Source organism: Pteronotus mesoamericanus, unplaced genomic scaffold (assembly GCF_021234165.1).
Source record: "Pteronotus mesoamericanus isolate MK-2021 breed Mesoamerican mustached bat unplaced genomic scaffold, CSHL_Meso_final contig_181, whole genome shotgun sequence".
Taxonomy (NCBI): domain Eukaryota; kingdom Metazoa; phylum Chordata; class Mammalia; order Chiroptera; family Mormoopidae; genus Pteronotus; species Pteronotus mesoamericanus.
Genome location: NW_026555077.1, coordinates 11,959,961 through 11,981,766, shown reverse-complemented (window position 1 = coordinate 11,981,766; position 21,806 = coordinate 11,959,961). Strand labels below are relative to the sequence as shown.

General features: G+C 34.7%; 1 protein-coding gene across 1 annotated transcript in view; it reads left to right on the top strand.

Moving 5' to 3' along the window:
* Positions 1–21,806, top strand: part of COL24A1 (collagen type XXIV alpha 1 chain) — a 299,775-nt gene that overhangs the window by 155,076 nt on the left and 122,893 nt on the right. The window contains 4 exon segments of the mRNA XM_054566926.1: positions 11,269–11,322; positions 13,792–13,845; positions 14,815–14,868; positions 16,273–16,326. Coding sequence (XP_054422901.1) covers positions 11,269–11,322; positions 13,792–13,845; positions 14,815–14,868; positions 16,273–16,326 — 216 coding nt within the window.

The window sequence follows — 21,806 nt, the reverse complement described above, 5'->3', positions numbered from 1 at the left end:
GCTAAGTCTTTTGGCCTTCTGAATTTCTGCTTTAGCTAACAAAATCTTTAAGACACAACTGCCATGTAGTCCAGCTCTATGGAGGCCTACATGGTGAGAATCTAAGGCCTCCAGTCAACAGCCTTTTTGGAAAGGTATTCTCTAGCCTCATTCAAGCTTTCAGCTGAGTGCAGCCCATACCAAACCTTGGTTACAACCTTATGAGAATCTGAGCCAGAATTACCCACCTAAACTGTACTCAAATTCCTGACTCACATAAACTGTGAGATAATCATTATTTATTTTTTATCCTCACCTGAGGACATGCTTATTGATTTTAGAGAGGGGGGAAAGGGAGGAAGGGAAAGAAGGAGAAACATAGTTGTGAGAGAGAAATATCGATTGGTTGCCTTTCATATACCCTCTGACTGGGGACAGAACCTGTAACCTAAGTATGTGCCTTGACTGGGAATCAAACCCATGACCTTTTGGTTTACAGGGTGAGACTCCAACCAAGTGAGCAACACCAGCCAGGGTGATATTTATTGTTTTAAGCTGCTAACTTTTGGTGAATTTTTGTTCTGTAGCAATAGATAACTAATACAATTAATATCAAAGATTTCATTGCTTTGAAATGAAGAGTAGGAAATAACATAATAAAAATGTCATTCATATTTTTATTTAGACGGTCCATTGGTTAAAAATAGGAATAAATGATGTACTTGATGTTGATGACTAGGATTGATGTACAATCCTAGACAGATAAAGTGGGAGATGTACATGTCATTTCCATGTACACTAGTTTGCATTTGAGCATTCTAAAATTGAACATGTATGACCTGGCTGGTGTGGCTCAGTAGACTGAGCGTCGGCCTGTGGGCCAAAAGGTTGCTGGTTTGATTCCCTGTCAGGGAACATTGCCTGGGTTTTGGGCCAAGTCCCCAGTTGGGAGCATGTGAGAGGCAACTCTTCAATGTTTCTCTCACATTCCAATGTTTTTTCCCCTTTCTCCTTCTGTTCCCTCTCTATAAAAATAAATAAATAAAATCTTAAAAAAAAAAAAAAAAAAAGGGACATGTAGCCCTCCCTGACTGGTGGCTCAGTTGGTTGGAGCATCATCCTGTAGCCTATGGGTTGCAGGTTTGACTCATAGTCAGGACACATATCTAGAGATATGTGTTTGATCCCTAGTCCCAACACAGGCATGTGCAGCCTCTGGTCTAGATTTGTACGATCCCTAGCCCAGACACCAATCCCTGGTCTGGGGATGTACAGGAGGCAACCACCTGGTGCTTCTCTCTTGCATCGATGTTTCTCTCCCTTTCTCTCTCTCTAAAAGAATTTTTTTTTCTATTTAAAGAACATTTATTAGATTTTTAAGCAACCAATATCTTGAAATATATATCCTTAAATAATAAGGATATTTACTAAGAACAGATTTACTAAGATTTACTTATCTGTTTCCAAGAACAGATTTACTAAATTCTATGTATATTCCAAAGCAAAAGATATAATCTTGACCTCAAATACAATACAGTGTGGACTAAATTAGCTTTATTTTTTAAATTTTTTTCTTGTATTTTTTCCATTACCATTTAGTCCCTGGACAAAGTTGGCTTTAACAAATTTTGGCATGCCAAGAATGTCAATATTCACAATAGTAGAATGGTGTAGGGAAACTGTTTTCTTTATGTTATTTTTCAACAAATAGTACAATATATGGAGAGATAGAATTCTTGGTATTCTCATACTGATACTAAAATAAATTTTAAAAATGTTCTTGGACAAGGATTTTTTAAAAAATGAACATGTAATATTTTGTCCTTGACTCTCACTTGTGTATGTGGCACTCAAGTTTCAAGGATAAAGATTCGTACAAATCACGGCACCATAGTCCTTTTGAACAGTGCTCCTGCTAATAGGGAAAAGCAGGTTACAGGACAGCTTTGCCCAGCGCATCTCCCATGGTGAGTCCTACAATTCACAAAGCATCCCCTGTACAAGAAAACTTTTTAGACATAAAGACTGGCTAAGACATAGCCTTTGGGATCAGATAAAACATGCCAGTGTCCTCTCTGATACAACTGTGTTGTCAATCAGTCAAGATAGATTAGGCCAAAATATTAACCTGTTAAAAAAGTTAGCCTTTGAAACAGAGTAAAAAAGTAGGTTTGGCATATAATTTCCTCCTGTTCAGAAGAATATTTTTCTATCATAGGTGAATTTTTTTAATCTAGCAGACAGAACAAAAAATAAATTTTGAATAGAATCATTTTGCAAACTACATTCTTAAGCAGTGATTGCCTTTCCTTTTGTTGGATGCCAAACTTCTTTTTCTATTTTTTTTAATTTTTATAATTTTTAAATTATTATTCTATTACAATTGTTCCCATTTTTTCCCCTTTGCCCTCCTCCACCCATCCCACCCCTGCTCCTGCAGTCACTTCCCACACTGTTGTCCATATCCATCGATCATTCTACATGTTCTTTGACTCGTTCCTTCCCCTTCTTTCCAAACTTCTTAAAAAAATAATCTGCACAATGTTTCTTACTTTCTCTTCACCCATAGTCTCTTAATCCTTTGGCAAATTCATATCCAAACACAAAAAAACCTACTGAAATTTTTCTTAGAGATCACTGCCAACCTTGTATTTGCCAACTTCTATGACTTTATCTCAATGCTGATCCTTCTCAACCCTACCCACATAATGCTGATTTCTCTCTAATTGAAACATTTTTCTCCCTTAGCTCTCTTTGCATGTTCCTCATTCTCTTTCTGACTCTTCTGTTTCGTGTTCTCTTCTGTATTTTGCCTCCAAAGAACCTTCATTAAAATTCATTAAGATTCCTTTTCCACTCCTATTATTTCTGTATGTCCTGTATCATTACATTTTTTCTATAGGCTCATGAAGTAATATTTCAAGATAAGAATCACAACTGTCCCATGGATAATTTATCATCCCATGGATAATTTATCACCTTTTATTTAACTCCTTTGAACTGTTTGTTTTCATTGTAATACCATTGTCATAAGACTCATTACACTTAACCTGGACTAATAACAATAGCTTCTGGCTGCACACCCATTTTCTGTTTTTCTCATTTCCACTCAGTAAAAACAGTGCTGTCACTCCTCATTTACTCAAACTAACAGTAATTATTCTATTAGCACAAATTCTTCTGTAAATACCACAAACACAAATTTCTCACTTGACATTCAAAACACTTAAGAGTACAACACCGATATATTTATCGCAGTCTATTTCTTACACATATCTTATATCTTGAACAATTTGGATTTGTTTTATGTTTGCTAAATGTTTTTTCTTTGCTACCTCCCACCTTCTGTTCAAATCATTCCCTCTATTTTGAATACACTCTCACAATTTCATCTTGTCAACAGTAAGCCTTCTCCGTAAATCCCTTCCTTATGTTCTCAACCAGATATCACATCCCCTCCTTTGTGTTATATGGCATTTTATTTTTTCTCCTCTTAACTTACAGAAAATATGCATTTACCTTACCTAACTCACTAGATTATGACCTCCTTTGTATTTTTACTCATCTTTATATCTAGGGTCTATAAGAGGGACAAATAAATATATGTTGAATTTCATTTTCTTCCTCTTATTTTACATTTATTGAACAAGTTGGTTTGTAACCTAAACCAGAGTTGGTTCAGTGCTTTTTATGCCAGCTCTGTGACTTCTGTTTGGTACTTTGTTATATTTTATATCTCTTTGTTAAAGTGCTCACTGTGTTTATCCATACTTCTCCCCAGTTTATGACCATTATTTTAAACTTTTTATCAGGTAAATTACTCCATTTCATCAACGTTTTTTTCTAAAGTTTAATCTTGTTCTTTCATTTGAACATATTTCTGTGTTTCCTTGTTTTACTTGACTTTCTGTGTTTGTTGTTATGTGTTAGGCTAAGTAGCTACCACTCCAGTCTTGAAGGAGTAGCTGTGTGTAAAAAATAAACTTATTGTTCAACCTTGCCTTAGCTCTTGGATGTCTCTCAAACCTTTGTAATTACTAAGCACCCTGATTTATTATTGATAGGTCCCAGTTGTTGAGAGTGTGCCAACACCTCTTAGTGTTCCAAAGGGAGGAATATAAGCACAGAGTTTCAGGTTGATTGGAAGCCAGACTCTCAGACAGCAGCTTTTAAAGTATGCAAAAATATGTAATGCCATGCAACCACAAGGTAAACCCTGCTGGCCTCCAGTCCAGGTGATCTGTAGGTATCTCCTAGGTGACATTTGCAAAAATTGGGGCTACAGATGGGTATATAAGCTTCTTTTCTGGAAAGTACCAGTGGGCTGTAGCAAGGCCAAGCAAGAGTGCAAAGATGGTATCCCCTGGCATACATTCCCTAAGACTAGCTCTGTGGCCTCTTAGATGTACAGCAAACTTGGAATCTGCCCCTGATGCTGGAGCTACAGGACAAGTGGGTGTGTTTCAATCTACAGTCTGTGCGGTGTCCCAGGGGTAATAGCCTATGAAGAATTGCCTCTCTGGTTGTTTAAATCCCACAGGGCCCAGAAATGCAAACTGCCCCCCATGGCCACCAGAGCCAGGCAATCAAGGGCCCACATGGAGTGTGCATGCCTCCTGGCTTTAGCAAGGCAGTAGGAAACAACAAAGTAGGGGCGTTCCTCTACTTTAGTGAGGCAACAGGTGGGCACGGGACTGGAGAAGGCCAGTCAGCTTTATCAAGACAGTGGGAGAGCACAGGGCCTGGGCACACCTGCTGGTTTTAGTGAGGGAGCAAGAAAGTGCCTCTGGCTTTGGCAGGGTGGTGGGAGAGTGCCGTGCCTCCTGCACACACCCAGTGGTGCCAGCAAGGGAGAGGGAGAGCAAACAGTGGTCCCTGCCAGTGTCCCTCTTCCTAGAGAGAGTGTCAACAGGCTCCTGTCCCTCCAGAGATGCTTTACAATTAGCAAATGAATCTCTTTCACATATAATCCAGGTGCTTTGCCAAGATCTGCTTTTGCCCTGGCTCCTGGGGTTAGCAAGTCTGCATAAGAGCACTTTAAGAGCAGAATCTCAGTTCTCTACAGCCCTTTGGGTCTCGCAAACACAAGCCCCTTCGGTTTTTAAAACCAGGCATTTCAGGGGATCACCTCTCTGGTGCAGGTCCCAGGGGCTATGATGTTTGATGTGGGGCATGAACCCCTCACCCCTCAGAAGCTTTGTATTTGTGAGATCCTTCTCAATTGTGGGGTTTTTGGCAAAACCACACCTCTCCCCCTCCTACCCATCTTGATGTGGTCCTTTTATCCTTTGTTGTGGAGGAGTCGTTCAGCTAGTTTTCAGGGCTTTTTCAGAGGAAACTGGTGTGTGCATGGGAAAAAGTGAGTTCTGTATCTTCTTATACCACCATCTGGAACTGCCCTCTTTACTCTTCATAGGAAGGGTACTTATTAGTCACAGGAAAACATATGAATATAAAAATCTCAGTGGTAAATATATAGAGGAAATGGATTAATCATAAAGCTAGTACAAAGGTTTAAAGATAAAAGTAATAAAAATACATGTAACTATAATAATAAAGAGATACACAAAATAAAAAGAAGCAAAATATTACATCAAAAGCAAAATATGGTGGAGGAGTAAAAATACAGAGTTTTAGAATGAGTTCAAACTTAATTTACTGTCAACTTATATAGATCATTTTATATATATATGCTATCCTGTGTAACGCCGATTACAACCACAAAACAAAGACCTATACTAGATATACAGAAGATAGTGAGAAAGAAATGTGAACATAATACTAAATAAAGTCATCAAGCCACAGGAAGGCAGCAAGAGAAGAAAAGAACAGAAAGAAACTATGAAACAGAAAAAAAGTCAATAAGTACATATCTATCAATAATTATTTAAATGTAAGTCAACTAAATTCACCAAAGACATAAAGTGGCTGAAGAGATTAAAAAAACAAGACCCATCTATATGCAGCATACAAGAGACTCACTTCAGGTGTAAAAAGACACACAGACTGAAAGTGAAGGTATGGCAAAATATGTTTTGTGCCCATTGAAACCAAAAGAAAGCTGATGTAACTATACTTATATCAGACAAAATAGACTTTAAAACAAAGATTGTAATAAATGACAAAGATGGGAATTACATGATGATAAAGAAGGTAATCCAAGAAGATATAACATTTATAAATATTTATGCATGCAACATAGGAGCACCAAAATATGCAAAGCAAATTTTGACCTAAAGGAGAAATGGACAGCAATATAATAATAGTGGGTGACTTGAACATCCCACTTGCATCAATGAATAAGATTACCCAGACAGAATATCTATACAAAAACATCAGCCTCCACACATTAGATCAGATGAAATTAATAGATAAATACATAACATTTCAGAACATCATTTAAAAGCAGCAGAATGCACATTTGTCTCAAGTACACATAGAATATTCCACAGGGTAGATCATATGTCAGGCCACAAAACAAGTCTCCATAAATTTAGGATTGAAATCATAATAAGCACCTTTACAACCACAATTATATGAAAGTAAAGTCAATTACAAAAAGAAAACTGGAAAAACACAAATATGTGGGAATTGAACAACATGCTGCTAAACAACCAATGAGTCAATGGAGAAATAAAAAAATACCTTAACACAAATGAAAATGGAAATACAATGTACCAATAACTAATAGAGCAAAAGCAGTTCTAAGAGGGAAGTTCACAGTGATATAGACCTACTGCAAGAAACAAGAAATATCTAGAATAAACATTCTAACTTTATACCTAGAGAAACTAGAAAAAGAAGAACAAATGAAGCCAGAAGTGATTAGAAGAAAAGAAATAATAAAGATCAGAGCAGAAATGAAATAGAAACTACAAAGACAATAGAAAATATCAATGAAACTAAGAGGTGGTTCTTTGAAAAGAAAAAAGTTGACAAACTTTTACTTAAATTCATTAAGAAAAAAAATAGGGGGCTTAAATATATAAAATCAGAAATAAAAGAGAAGTTACAACTGCTACTGATACCATAGAAATACAAAGGATCATGCAAGGCTGTTGAACACTTTTTCAACATTTTGTACAACCTAGGAAAAAATGGCTAAATTCCAAGAAACATACACTCTTTGAAGACTAAATCATGAAGAAATAGAAAATCTGAATAGACAAATTATTAGTAAGGAGATTGAATCAGTAATCAAAAACTCCCCAACAAGCAGACCCAGCTGGTGTGGCTCAGTTGGTTGGGTGTCGTCCCACAAACCAAAAGGTCACTGGTTTGATTCCCAGTCAGGGCACATGCCTGGATTGCAAGTTCGGTCCTGGGTCTGGGTTCTTATGGAAGGCAACCAGTCAATGTCTCTCTCTCACATCGATGTTTCTCTCCCTCTTTTTCACCCTCCCTTCCCCTCTCTCAAGGAAAAAACAAAACAAAACAAAACAAAAAAAACTTTCCCAACAAACAAAAGTCTAGGACCAGATGGCTTCCATATGGCTTCACTGGTGACTTCTACTGAACATTTAAAGAAGATTTAGTACCAATCTTTTTCAAACTCTTTTGAAAAATTGAAGTGAAGAGAACTCTTCCAAACTCATTTTATGAAGCCATCATTTCCCTGACACTAAAACCAGATGAGGGCATCACAAGAAAGGAAAATTACAGACCAATATCTGTGATGAGCATAGATGCAAAAATTCTCAACAAGATACTAGGACATTGAATTCAACAATACATTAAAAGGACCATACACCATGATCAAGTGAGATTCATTTTAGGGATGCAGGGATGATTCAACACCTGCAAATCAATCACCATGATGCACCACATTAACAAAATGAAAGATAAAAATCATATGGTTATCTTAATAGATACAAAAAAATTTTTACAAAACTAAACATCCATTTGTGATTTTAAAAAAATTCCAAAAAAGTCAATATAATAATACAACAGACATCATACTAACATCATACTGATGGGTGAAAAGCTGAAAATCTTTCCTCTAAACCACGGAAGAAGACAAGGATGCCCACTCCCACCCATTTTAGGCAAGAAAAGAAATAGAAGGCATCTCAGTTGAAAAGGAAGAAGTAATACTGTCTCTATTTGCACATGATACAATTTTATATGTAGAAAATCCTTAAACCACACCAAAAAACTATTAAAACTGATCTACTAATTCAGTAAAGTTGCAGGATATAAAATCAACATACAAAAACTTTTACACTAACAATTAACTATCAGAAAGAGAAATTAAGAAAACCATTCCATTTCCAGTTACATAGAAAATAATGAAATATCTATGAATAAATTTAACCAAGGAAGTGAAAACTATTAAGACATTGGTGAAAAAAATTGAAGAAAACACAAATAAATTGAACTATATTCCAAAGTTATAGATTGGAAGAATCATTATTATTAAAATGTCCATAGTTGCCTGGGCAACTACAGGTTCAATGCAATCCCTATTAAATTCCAATGGCATTTTTCACAGGAAAAGAATAAGCAATTCTAAAATTTCCATGGAACTGCAAAGGACCTGAAATAGCCAAGAGCAATCTTGAGAAACAAGAACAAAGCTAGAAGCATCATACTTCTGATTTCAAACCTTACTGTAAGGCTAGAGTAAATAAAGTAATATGGTATTGGCATAAAAGCACAAACATAGGCCAATGGAATGGAATAGAGAGAACCTAGGAATAAGCCCACATATTAATGGTCAATTAATTTATGACAAAGGGAACAAGAATATGCAATGGGAAAGGGACAGTTTCTTCAAAAGATGGTCCTGAGAAAACTGGACAGCCACATGCAAAATTATGAAATTAGATCAGTATCTTATGCCATAGAGAAATATTCAGCATGGAATAAATGCTCATGTAAAAGCTGAAACTATGAAACTCCTAGGAAAAAAAAAAACATGGGCAGTAAGTTCCTTGACATTGGTCTCGGCAATAATTCTTTGGATATGACTCCAAAAGCAAAAGCAACAAAAGCAAAAGTATACAGGTGGAGTTGCATCAAACTAAAAAGCTTCTGCAGAAGAAACCATCAACAAAATTAAAAGAAAGCCTAGTGAGTGGAAGAAATATTTGCAGATCGTGTATCTGATAAGGGGTTGACATCCAAAATACATAAAGAGCTCATACAACTGAATAGCCAAAAACAAACAATCTAATTTTTAAAAATGGGTAGAGGATCTGAATAGTCATCTTTCCAAAGAGGACACAGAGATGACTAACAGGCATGTAAAAAGATCATTAATCATCGAGCAAATGCAAATCAAAACCAAAATGAAATGTCACTTCCCACAAGTTAGAATGGCTATTATGAAGAAAAGAAAAAGTGTTGGTGAGGATGTGGAGAAAAGGGAGCCTTCATGCACCATTGGTAGGAATGTACAAGGTCTGTCCAGGAGGTATCCAGCCATGTAATATGAAAAATAGAGACATTTATGGAAGAAAATACAAGATACAAGAAACATTGTACCTAAGACAATGACACCTCAGTGCTCTTCAAAGTAGACACCTTGGTACCTCACGCAGTTCTCCCAATCTTTAGCTGCCCTGTCGTATTTTCCTGAATCTCATCAACAGTCTGAAATCTCTTCCTTTTCAAAGGTGATTTTAGTTTTGGGAAAAGCCAGAAGTCACAGGGTGCCAAATCTGGGTTGTAGGAGAGCTGAGTTGCTTGGGTGATTTGATGTTTCCCAAAAAAACTCTGCACAAGACATGATGCGTGAGCGGGCACATTGTCATGATGAAGCTCTCAATTACCAGTTGCCCATAGCTACACCCTTCTGAATCATTCAAATAGTTTCTGCAGAGGCATGTTTAAGCTTAACACAAAATTTGATGCAGATTTGTTGCTCTACTTGCTCAGTCATTTCGAATGTGACAATCACAAAGTACACAAGTTCACTCGACAGCATCTACCACCCCCACTGACTAGTACAGTGAAGTTGTCATTGTTCACACATGTGCATTCTAGTCCACTCTCTTTGGCTGCCAGGTTACATCCATGTAGTGCAAACCGTTCTCATTATATTAACAATGGATGGACTTTTTCTTGACAGACCTCATAAATTGGTGAAGCCACTGTGTAAAACAGTATGGACATTGCACAAAAGATCAAAAATAGAACTACTATATGATCCAGCAATTCCACTTCTGGATATTTATCCAAAGAGGACAAAAACACTATTTGAAAAAATATGTGGAATGGGCAAAAGTGGGTTTAAAGTTTTAATACAAACAAATAATACAAGAATACACCATTTCAGGTATTCACAAATGTAAAGCTACTTTTGCCCACCTCCCCATGCACCCCTTTGTTCACTGAAGCATTATTTATAATTGCAAGATATGAAAAACCCAAATGTCACTAATGGATAAATGGATAAAGAAGATGTCATACACACACACGTACACACACATACACATAATGTAATACTATTCATCCATATGAAGAATTAAATCTTGCCATTTGCTGCAACATGGGTGGACCTAGAAGGTATTATGCTAAGTGAGATAAATCAGATAAAGAGAAATGCTGTATGATTTCACTTATATGTAGATTCTAAAAAAACAAACCAAAATCAAACTCATAGATACAGATTGATGGTTGCCAGAGGAAAAGGCCCAGGTAGGGACAGAGTGAATTGGATGAAAGGGGATCAAAAGGTACCAACTTGCCATCATAAAATAAAAGTTATGGGGATGTTATGTACAACATGGTGACTGTAGTCAATAATATTGTATTGCATAATTAAAAGAAGCTGAGAGAGTAAATCTTAAAAGTTCTCATCACAAGAAAAAAATTCTGTGACTTTGTATGGTGATGGTGATGGATGGTAACTAGATTTATTATCGTGATAATTTCACAATGTATACATATATTGAATTTGTGTTGTACAGATGAAAGTAATATAATGTTATATGTCAATTATACCTCAATTTAAAAAGAGAAGCTGTGAACATTGCAGTTTTTATAACATCCATGGATTGTAAATTCTACAAGGATAGGGACTATATTTGAATTTGATATTCAATGCCTTTCAGCACAGGGCCTGTCACATATTAGACATTCATATATATTTTTTTATTGACTGAATAGATTAATCAATTCTGGTGTGAATTTATAGGCTGGATACCTATACTAGAAGGAATTTTATTCAAAGATAAAATTTAGGATTAGTTATAATGAAACATAATTATAGATGATTTAAAACCAGGACGTTGTGCTGGCAATACAACGTGTGTATATTTTCTGTTATATTTTTTTTCCTAAAAGGGACCTGTTGGTTTACCTGGAGAAGTTGGGATGATTGGAAGCAGTGGTGAAAAGGTAATTTCTTTCATTATTTTGTTGAGTGGTGAGACTTTTAAGCTATACTCAAGGATAAGTATCCATATGATGTTTTATGTTAATTGGAAATCACCCATAATTTCAAACTCATTGCCTCTACTGAATCTCTTCAATATATTGAAATATAACTAATAGCATATATGTTTCTAATTTTTAAAGGACAGAGTACCTTTTGGTTGTAATGATGTGGCTAAAGAGTCAAGACTGATGGTCTAGGTATATGACTAGAAAATATTTAAATCTACTTTATGAAAGCAAACCTCCTAAAGGAAGCAGTTTTGAAAGAGAAAAATAAGATATCACTACCAGATCAAAGTCTCAGCCTCAATCTTATTTCCACCTGAAAGTTAGTATGTAGTTATTTATGGACATTTTTGACTGTGGTGATGGAAATTGTCTTTCACTTAAAGATTACTTAGAACTCATTAGTTAAGTGGCTTTTACTTATTGAGTTTCAAATTTTAGGAGAATTTTTTTACTTGAAATCAACAAGAGTGCTATTATTTTTTAATGGATTCTTATAACTGACTAGTGGATATTAAACTACTAGATCTTTGACTGGAACCTGACTTGCTGAATATAAATTGTAAGCATGATTGTCTAGTACAGTTGCTACACAAGACGACTCTTGTGAATAATTAAGTAGAACCAAGACTAGAAGAAGATAGTATTCTAGTTATTTTCTACTGAAATTTTTATGTCAAACTCAACATATCTAAAATTAATCATTTCCCACACTCAAACTGGTTCCTTTCCAAATATCTTATTTCAAATACTGTGCCTTATACCTATCTTTACTCCTCCAGTTTTCCAGAACAGAGTGAACCCATCTTGAGTTTCTCTTTTCCTACTTCCTCTATTCCTAATCTTTCAGTAAGTCTCAGTTTTTTCCTTTGAAATTCATCATTTCTAATAATCCAAAGCCACCCCTTCAAACATACTCTTAGCAATTTACCTTAAATTTACTCTCTTTCATATTTGCTCTGCCCTTTCCCATTATATCCTCTGCATTCTTCATACTATAAGCAGAAGGCTAATGTTGATGGGTCATGATAAAACATTTTGAAAAACCTTCATTGGCTCCTTGTTGTTGATGCTATGAACTTCTCTATTTCTCTGTCAAAATACTACATAATTTTGGTCTAATTAGTTTATTCAACAAATTCTCTAATATTCTCCAATATAAACCATCTGTCTCATATATTATATACCTCTTTCTATTCCTGGTCTTACTGTTTTCTTAGGTTAGAGAATCCTCCCCCCTTCCCTCTTTTTCTTTAAAGTATTACTGTGGGACTCAAGTAAATTCCCACTTCTTCCATCACTCCTTCCTAGATTTCTTTGATCCTTCTTAATTTTTTCCCTTTCTAAACTTAGAATAAGTACCACACAACTTAAATTTGAATTGTCTTGTTGTTGATTTACCTTTGTTAATGTCATGTCTCCAATTACTTAAGGGTAGACCTTAAGGCAAAGGTCTTAAGGTCTGTTATATCTCTCCTCTCACATAGTGCATTAAAAGTGCTTAATAAGCTCTGACTGGTGTGGCTCAGTTGGCTGGGCGTCATCCCACAAAGCAAAACATTGCCAGTTTGATTCCCCGGCAGGGCACATGCCTGGGTTGCAAGTTTGGTCTCTGGTCGGGGCATTTGTGAGAGGCAACTAATCAGTGTTTGTCTTGCATATCAATGTTTCTCTTCCCCTATTTCTTCCTCCCTTCCCCTCTCTCTAAAAATAAACAAAAACTTTTAAAAATAAATAGAAGTGCTTAATATATACTTACTGCTTTTTAAATTAACAATATGACAATAATAATATGAGCTCAGTTCTTACAATTTAGATAGTTTTATAATTTTCCCTCTGATTTAGTTACTTCTGTGTTAGGTCAAGTCTTTTCACTAACATTTTGACAATCCTGAGAGTTTTAAAGTGAATCATTTTAGTCCTTTTAATCTGCTAGGGATATTTTTGATTATCATGATCACCCAAAATTATTTCTGTGAATAAAATTTTGTTCAGTAGTTATATATTATAGTTAATTTTTGCAGCAGGCTTTGATACTTTTACTATTCTTTTAGTTTACATGTGGCAAAATTATAAGCATTTCTACTTATAAAACTTTACATGCAATGCATACTCAATTTTAAATCCTAGTTATATTTTCTTAACATTAATAAAAATTGTAGTATTTTATCCCTTGAAAGATACCTCAAGAGGATTTTTATTTTATTAAAATCTAGCAACTTTAGGGTAAAAATAAAAAAATTTTAAATTTAAAAAACATAATATTTCATGGCTCAAAATAAAATAAAATGATTAAAAAATGGGAATTAGAATAATGAGTGCATGTAAGTTATGGTTCTGATAGACAGCTTTTCTGTCTAGGCTTAGTTCAGTTATGACTAATCAACCTGCCTTACTGTTTCTCTTCTTTCTTTGTTTTAAAAGGGAGAGCGTGGAAGTCCAGGCCCAGTAGGTCCCCAGGGGGAAAAGGGTGCTATGGTAAGAGTTCAGTGATTTGAAATATATGTTTCCAAAGAACATTACAAACTTGAGACATTCCAGAGGTGGAATTATCTTGAATGAAATTTAAGTAAGTGAAAAATGCTATTTTTTAGTAAATTACCATTAGAATTTTCTTCTGCTTTAAGTGATTTACCTTCCAGAATGCTCTATGACACTAAAAAGCTTGGAAATCAAATGCCCTGGTCAGATGTTTCTAAATGTGACAGAAACTAGAACAAATGATTATCATCAATAAAAGCATCTTGCTTTCAGGAAATATGTTGCGATGGATCTGGTGGCACACAATACTGCCTACAAATTTATTTTACCTAAGTTATTCTTTAATTTTGACTTCTGTATTATGAGAAAAGCAGGATATGTTTGAGGTTTTTGTTTTTTGGGGGGTTTTTTTGGTTTTTGTTTGTTTGGGTTTTTTGGTTTTGTTTTTTTTTTAGCTATCTCCAGTTGTTTCAGCTAGGAAATTTAATATGCCCATAGACTAATCAATTTTAAGAATTATTACCTCCTAAGACATTCCCTGAATCAGTGCTAATACCATAGAGGGTGTGGTTCTTCTAAAATTGGACAGCTTGAATGTTTGTACACATTCACATTCATTAATTGTGGAATTCCATGACCTCTGAAAATATGATCTCATAATCTATATAACAAACTTCAGAGATAAATGACTCTTCTCTTCTGAATAGGTTATAATATATGATTCTGGCCAGCCAATTTCTTTTCTAGGCAAAGACTTTCTAATACACAGCTTTTATGTAGTTATTATTTTATTTCTATTGTTTGTGGAACATTTCCTATGGCCTCTTACATCTTCGATAGTAGAGAGAAAGATCTTATCAAACCATCACTTTTTATTACTATTTATAATTTACTGATTTTTCTTTAATGAAAATAATTAGGTATGATAGAGAGTTTATGTCTTTTATATTTTTATTCAAATTATAGGGATATCCAGGTCCTCCTGGGGTTCCAGGACCCATAGGTCCACTGGGCTTACCTGTAAGTACAGAAGACTTTATATCCCTTTTATAATGTACATTTAAATTTAAATCCATCATTTTGGTTATGCTATTTTTTTTTTTGCTTTTATGCAAGATAAGTAATGTGTAAACTGACAGAGGGTGCTTTTCTCCCCAATCAATGCAAAACACTCTAGGTATGTCATGGTATCTTGAACTTCCTCACCTCTACTTGTTATATTATTTACTGTTCATTTCTAATAGCACAACCAGTCTCAATTCTGCTGTCTAAAACAAAACAAAACAAAAAACAACTTAATCTTTCTTTTGAACAACCACATATAAGAAAATGGGAGATCAAGGTTAGAAGTGAGATAAACTGGATATTCAAATCACAAACATAAGTTCCAACATATTTTTTAGGAATTTGCAAATATTCTCAACCAAATACAATTCACAGAGAATATACCTTTATTAAACAAAAGAGTTTTTCAAAATACTATATTTTTGTTTCGAGATAGAAGATGAAATATTGTCTCTTAAGGGATAAAGTTTGCTTATCAAAATTTAACAGTGATTGTGAACTTAAACATGAAAAAAGTCAGCCTTTATAATCCCCTAAACAAAACTGTTCTAATCTGAAATAGTTTATGCTGTTTTGTGAAGCTTCTCTTTTGTATACAAGCCTGATTTTGTACTATAGGGAATGATGAGGTATTGATTTCTAAAAATAGGAAAACTGACCAAGGGTCACAGTTGCCAGTGTTTTCCTCACATAATATAATAAATAAACTTGAGATCCTGTAAAAATTCACTGTTTTTATCTACCTAATGTTATATAGATAAGTAAATTTTGTTTTCTAATTAAGTCTTTATTGAATACTATAAGACATAAAAATAATTCATTGTAATTTAATAACAACTTAATCTTTATTGCAGGCTATTTTTGTGGCATATTAGCTTGAAACATTTTGTGGCTTTTTTTGTAGTCACAGTAAAAAATATATTTTTATGTTTTGGGGTTATCATAAATGTCTAGAATAATGAGAGAGAAATCTCACAATGACAGCCATTGTTTCTTTGGTGAATCAGGCAGATTAAACTGGTCTTACTGGCTAAGTAGGTGTCTTCTTCCACTACTGCTCCATCTGTGTTGCTCCAGGAAAATACTTGGTTAGTGAATATTAAAAGCTTCCCTTTCCTTGTTCAGCATGTAAATACCCAGAAATAAAACTTCTTCAAATAGTAGGAAACATCAAAAACATAATCACAGGGGAGGAAAATATGATATTTTTTAAATAATTAAAGCATATTTTAAGGAGACTGATCAATTTTATTTTAAGAATTCCCAAGAAGAATTACATGTCATAGAAAGGTCATAACTACTATTCTGATAACATGCCTGTGAATTCTGTAACTGATTTTTTCAATTTTCAACATGTAGGGTCATGTGGGGGCAAGAGGACCACCTGGGAGTCAAGGTCCTAAAGGCCAAAGAGTAAGTTATCTAATGAAGAAAGTACCTTAACCTCAAAGAATGACTTCATAGTAATGTGTTCAACTAAAAAAAATCATATATTCTAGATTGTGCTTTAATGTTGTTGGATTTTTCCCTTGTTTTCATTATATTAGATGAACTACCTATATTTATTGAAATAATGACTGATAATTACTTGCATTTATAAAACCAGACATTTCTGTTCTATTTGCTACAAATTTCACTAATTCATATAGGATTCTTCTTTTTTATCCACAATTTCCAGTTTCATTCTTGGAGGGAACTATAAATATGAAGATGTTTAAATAAATTATTTTTATACTCACAAGAGGCTCACATAGCAAAGAACAGTAACATCACAACAAAATAAGAGCAATGGGAAGTGAAATAAAGATATATAGGGCTTTTAAATTGTAAATCAGAGGTGATGTAATCATCACTATTTAATAATTATGCATACAGAATTAAATGAAAAATCTTCCTCTTTTTTTCCTTGAAAAAAATAAGTATCACAATTTGTTGTGTGCCTGGCACATGCCTGGCATTTCTACATGTATTATCTTACTTAATATTCAAAAACCCCTTACTAAGGGGAGGCAGTATCTCAGGTATTGTGTTACAGGTGAGGAAAACAGGGCTTAGAGAGTGTTAGTACATAGACACACACAGAAATGGCACAACTAGAATTCAAACCTTAATGTGTCTGACTCCAAAGCCTATGCCTATTTGATACCACTTGGAATATTAAGGAGTACTTTTTCCTTGATTAATTTGAATATGTGGGCTTTAAGAATTCTCTTTTCTCCTTTGGCTTTATCTTGACTTTTATAGCTAGTGAAGAAAATACTTAACAATTTTAAGAACATGGCCTCCAACTGACAAAAAACAAAAATTGCTGTCTTCCAGTTGGCAAATGGGAGAAAAGTGCTACAAGTGTTCAGTTTGAAATAATGGCTATAATATCATGTCCTGTGTTTTAGGTGAAGATGGAAGACTGGGAGCACATTTATCTCATTATTTCTTTTCTAAAAAATATTTTTCCATACTGGGTGATAGAGTTACAGTCTATAAATAATCCTGATGGCCACATCTGTTTTAGCCCAAATGAGATTTAAAACAATAAAATTAAAAATAACAGTACTTAAACTGTCACTTAGTGGTCTGTGTCCTGCCAGTGTTCAGTACTTGGTCAGGTCAAACGTGTTTATTCAACTTCATATTAGTCATAGTGGGAGAGTTCAACCAGTTTTTGACACATGAAAAAAAGAAGGAATACTCGTGCTTTTGTTAATTGAGATCTTATTGATTATCCAGTCAGAAGCCATGTACCCAAGCAAGATCTGCTCCTGAACCACTTGGGCCTTCTCATAAGTCACATGGAACATTCATTTGCACTGCGATTTTCTAACCTCCACATGTTCTCTGGCTAGGTTATTACTCTTCCTAATTTGCCACATTGTCCTCAACTCTCACCTCCTCTAAAGGATCTATCTTCCTCTTTCATCCTCCAAATACATTTTCCTGATTCTCTCCCAAAATGGCTTCTCATAGTTATTTAAAGTTCAGCCAGTGCTTTTTAAACAAAGAGACTTTGGGTTTTGTTTAGAACAAAAACGCTTTCTTTACAGGAAATTATTTTAGGCTCTCAGTGAACGTTGGGAATATGAAAAAGAACTGCAGACTAGGATATTTGAGGAAGAATATAGTATTAGGAACTTCCATTCTAGTTGCTACCTAGCATCTTCCTGTTTCTACTCTCTTTCTCATCAGTCCTTTTCCACCATGGATATGATCTCAGTGCCCTAAATTGACCCTTCCCAATGCATTTTAGTCACAAAAAATGATAAATACATTCAGCCCGCTGAGAGAAATAAAAGGTATCTGGGGGTTCCCGAGCCCCACCGTTCCCTGCCATCCCAAAAGGCGAGGGGTCCATTGTTTCCAGCACACCTGTAACCCCTGGGAGGCCCACAATTGTGTCACAGTGCCCTGAAGGGGAAGCTTGCACTAAGCATGTTTACACCAAGACCACACAGAGAACTATCATTATGGAACTAGTGTCCTTACGCCCTTACTGTTCTGCCTGTGATTTATACTGTTCGGGAAGGCCATGTGACCACCAGGGGAGGCAGAACTACTCCCAGGGGGTCTTCCTGCCCATCCGCTTCTCTTCTGCCCATCCATCTGATTCTCTTATTTGTTTCCTATATTTTGTCACACAGTCTTCTAGTGCCATGGAAGATTCAAGGTTAACTGTCCCTTAACACTAGATCACATACTAACTTACAATCTAGTGGCTTTTGAAGTGTCATGCAATATTCGCACTTGTCCAGAGGCTAGGAAAATCTTAGGCAAGCAGACCATCTCAGGAAACAACCTACACAATTTAGTGTTATGAAAATTGTTCTAATCTGTTTTGTGAAGTTTGTCTAATCATGCCTCATGTAGCTAAAAAAGATAAACAAGGTTGTCTAAAAATATTATTCTTATGGTTTAAGATTCTTAGATGGGAACGTTGGCATAAATGTAAAGTATTTTCATGCATCCTAATATTCTAAGATTTGCTTTCCCCTGTGAAGTTTAGTGAAGGAATAGTTATATAAGTGAAGTAATTTAATATGCCAAAACTTATTAATATAATATTCACAGTCATGTCCCTCATACAGAAAATACAGGATTGTGGATTCTCAGTTGCAGCACCAGAAAGATAGTGGCTTAGCCTTTTTGGTTCACCAGGACTAAGCACAACCTGAGCTGTTGTCCCTTGTGTACATTTATCTCCTTGGGGCTAAGTTATCCTCTGGTGTCTCTCCAACACACACTTCTCTGTCCAGCTGCCCTGACAAGAGAGACAACACTCAGAGCAAAATTAACCTCATCTCCTTTCTTGCCCATGGACTGGGCCTTTGACCATGAGACAACTTTAGATCGTGTACTCTTTCTCTAGAGGAAAGGCATACAACTCAGTAATTTTTTATTCTGATTATGCTACTTAAGAATTAAGTGGGAACAAAAGGTTGAAATGACTATATTAGTAATATGTAATGTTTTAAGATTTTCTATGCAAGGCGTTGAATGGATAGGAGTATAAAAATTCTCAACCATGGCTTTTTCAAGGAAATGCGTATCATACTGGAAAAGCAGCCTTCAGTATGTGCATTTAGATTCAATGCTGGTAATAACTGGAGCTCTCCAAGTGATGGAGAGTGTCTTCTGTGGTTTCTTCTTTTGAAAAATCTATAATAAGAATATAATCAAAAGATTTTTTCAACAAAATCAAAGATAATGTTACTTTTTATTTAAGAGAGCACTATGTACCAATTGTATTACTCAAGAGCCAGAAAAGACTGCTAGGCAGAATTAGATAGGCATCTGAATAATTTAAAATAATAGAGGGGCCAAACAAAGACAGGTATGATTAAAAGAAAATATAGATATACTAAATTTAAGTTAGACACTTGCTCTGTCAATAAAGGCCGTTTATTTCACTCATAGATTCTCCAGTTTATTAAAATTGATTACATGGGTGATAGAGTTGGATTTGGAATTCTCTTAAAAGTCTTCCCAAGTAACTAGTGTACAGTTTATATTAACCTTAATTACAGGTTTTTAATTTTAATTGTAACATTTATATGAGGTAGTGGTTCTTTTTTCCTGTCATCTAATGTATTTAGGATTATATTGATTATTCAGGAATTTGGTCTACTCTTTAAAATTATTGCCTAAAATTCAGTTACCAAATATGTTTAGTTTATGTAGCTGGGCTATCAGACTTTATTCCAACATTTAATAGCTACTAATAGCCAACTTTTATTTTTCTGGAAGAAGAGAAAGAGATTATATTTATTTGTCCAGGATATGATATCAAAGAACTTTATAGATAATTAGATATTTTAAAGCAGGTATTAAAGAAGTACCTTTATATCCAACTAGGTGCCTGTTATAATACTATTTATATGACTTTCTTAGAGTTTGTCCTAAAGCTTATTTTGTCTCAGGAGTCAAAGAAAGCGTATACCCTAACCCAGGAATAACTTCTGCAACCAATATCAAAGTGACACTTTGAAAGATGCTGAAACAAAATAAAAAGAAAAAAGAAACATGCTGATAAGGCTATCTTTTAGTTAGTTCACTGATCCTGAACTTAAGCTGAAGAGTACTGAACTTTCCTAGACTTCTACCAGCCTTAGTTCACCTTTTACCTAACAACCTTAGGCTTTATAGCCTTTAATTAATGTAATTGTTGATTGCTACACTTAGACTTTTTTTTATATTAATTGCATTTATCTTTGTCATCATTATGGGAGCAGAAACTGCTATTTACTTGTTCTCTGTGTAGTCCTGGATTAGTAAATGAAATAATAGATGTGAAAGTATTTTGACTGATTGATTTTTAAATAGTATGTTTTTTTATTGAATTTATTGGGGTGACATTGGTTAATAAAATTAAATAGGTTTCAGGTGCACAATTCTATAGTATGTTGTCTGTATATTATATTGTATGTCACAATTCCAAGTCAAGTCTCCTAATGTGAAAGTATTTTTAAAAGTAAAAGTATTTTTTGATGTAAAACATTGAGTGTTTATCATAACTACATGTATTACTTAATTTTGGAAAGAGTTTCTTTCAGTTATAATATATCAGTTAGTGCTTTACTTGTGAATGTTTAATAGTCATTTTGTAACCTCTTCTAAACTTCAGGTCCTCTATTTTAGCCTGAATTCACTTGCTAACAGTATTAACCTGTATTTCTTTTTAACATTTGAAAAATATTGTAAACTTAATAAAGCAGTTATTCAAAAGCCTTGGATATCTAAACATCATGTAAATCAGGCAACTCACTTAAATCTGCAGGCTTCAGTTTCTCCATCTTAAAAAGCAGAGGTTGGACTAATTCAGTCCTAACAATAGATGATTTAGGTGCTGAGACAGAAACTGGCAGTTAATTATAAGGCTTTCTTTCCGGTCTAGATGCAACCTTTTCTACATATATATCTAGGCAGCCACATAATCCTGATCTTATGAAGAAATAAGTCTTATTTACCACCTTTGGACAAAACAGTCTTTCTTTAAAAGTTCTAAATGTACAGCTCTGTGTTAGGGGGAGAGGTAGGCTGCTACCACTTAAACCTGGATGCAGAGATTCTGACTCTCTAGCACTAGTCTTGGACTCATCTGCCTCGTTGTGGTTGTTTGGCTGGAGCCAAACTCATTATCTTCTCCCTGCTCCCACTTTTTCATGACAAACAAACTTACATTTTGAATTTTTTTGAATTAATGCTGTCATTATTCTACCAGTTACTTACTAAAAAAATATCCAAGAAAGACAGAAATTTCAGGATACAAAAGAGTTAAATGCATAATTATACCAGTGGACACATTTTTAGTCTAGATTTTACTTGTTTACTGTGGCATTTTAGAATGTTAACCATTCATTCTTTTTCATACTCTCTCAACCACATTCTGTTATTATTCCAAA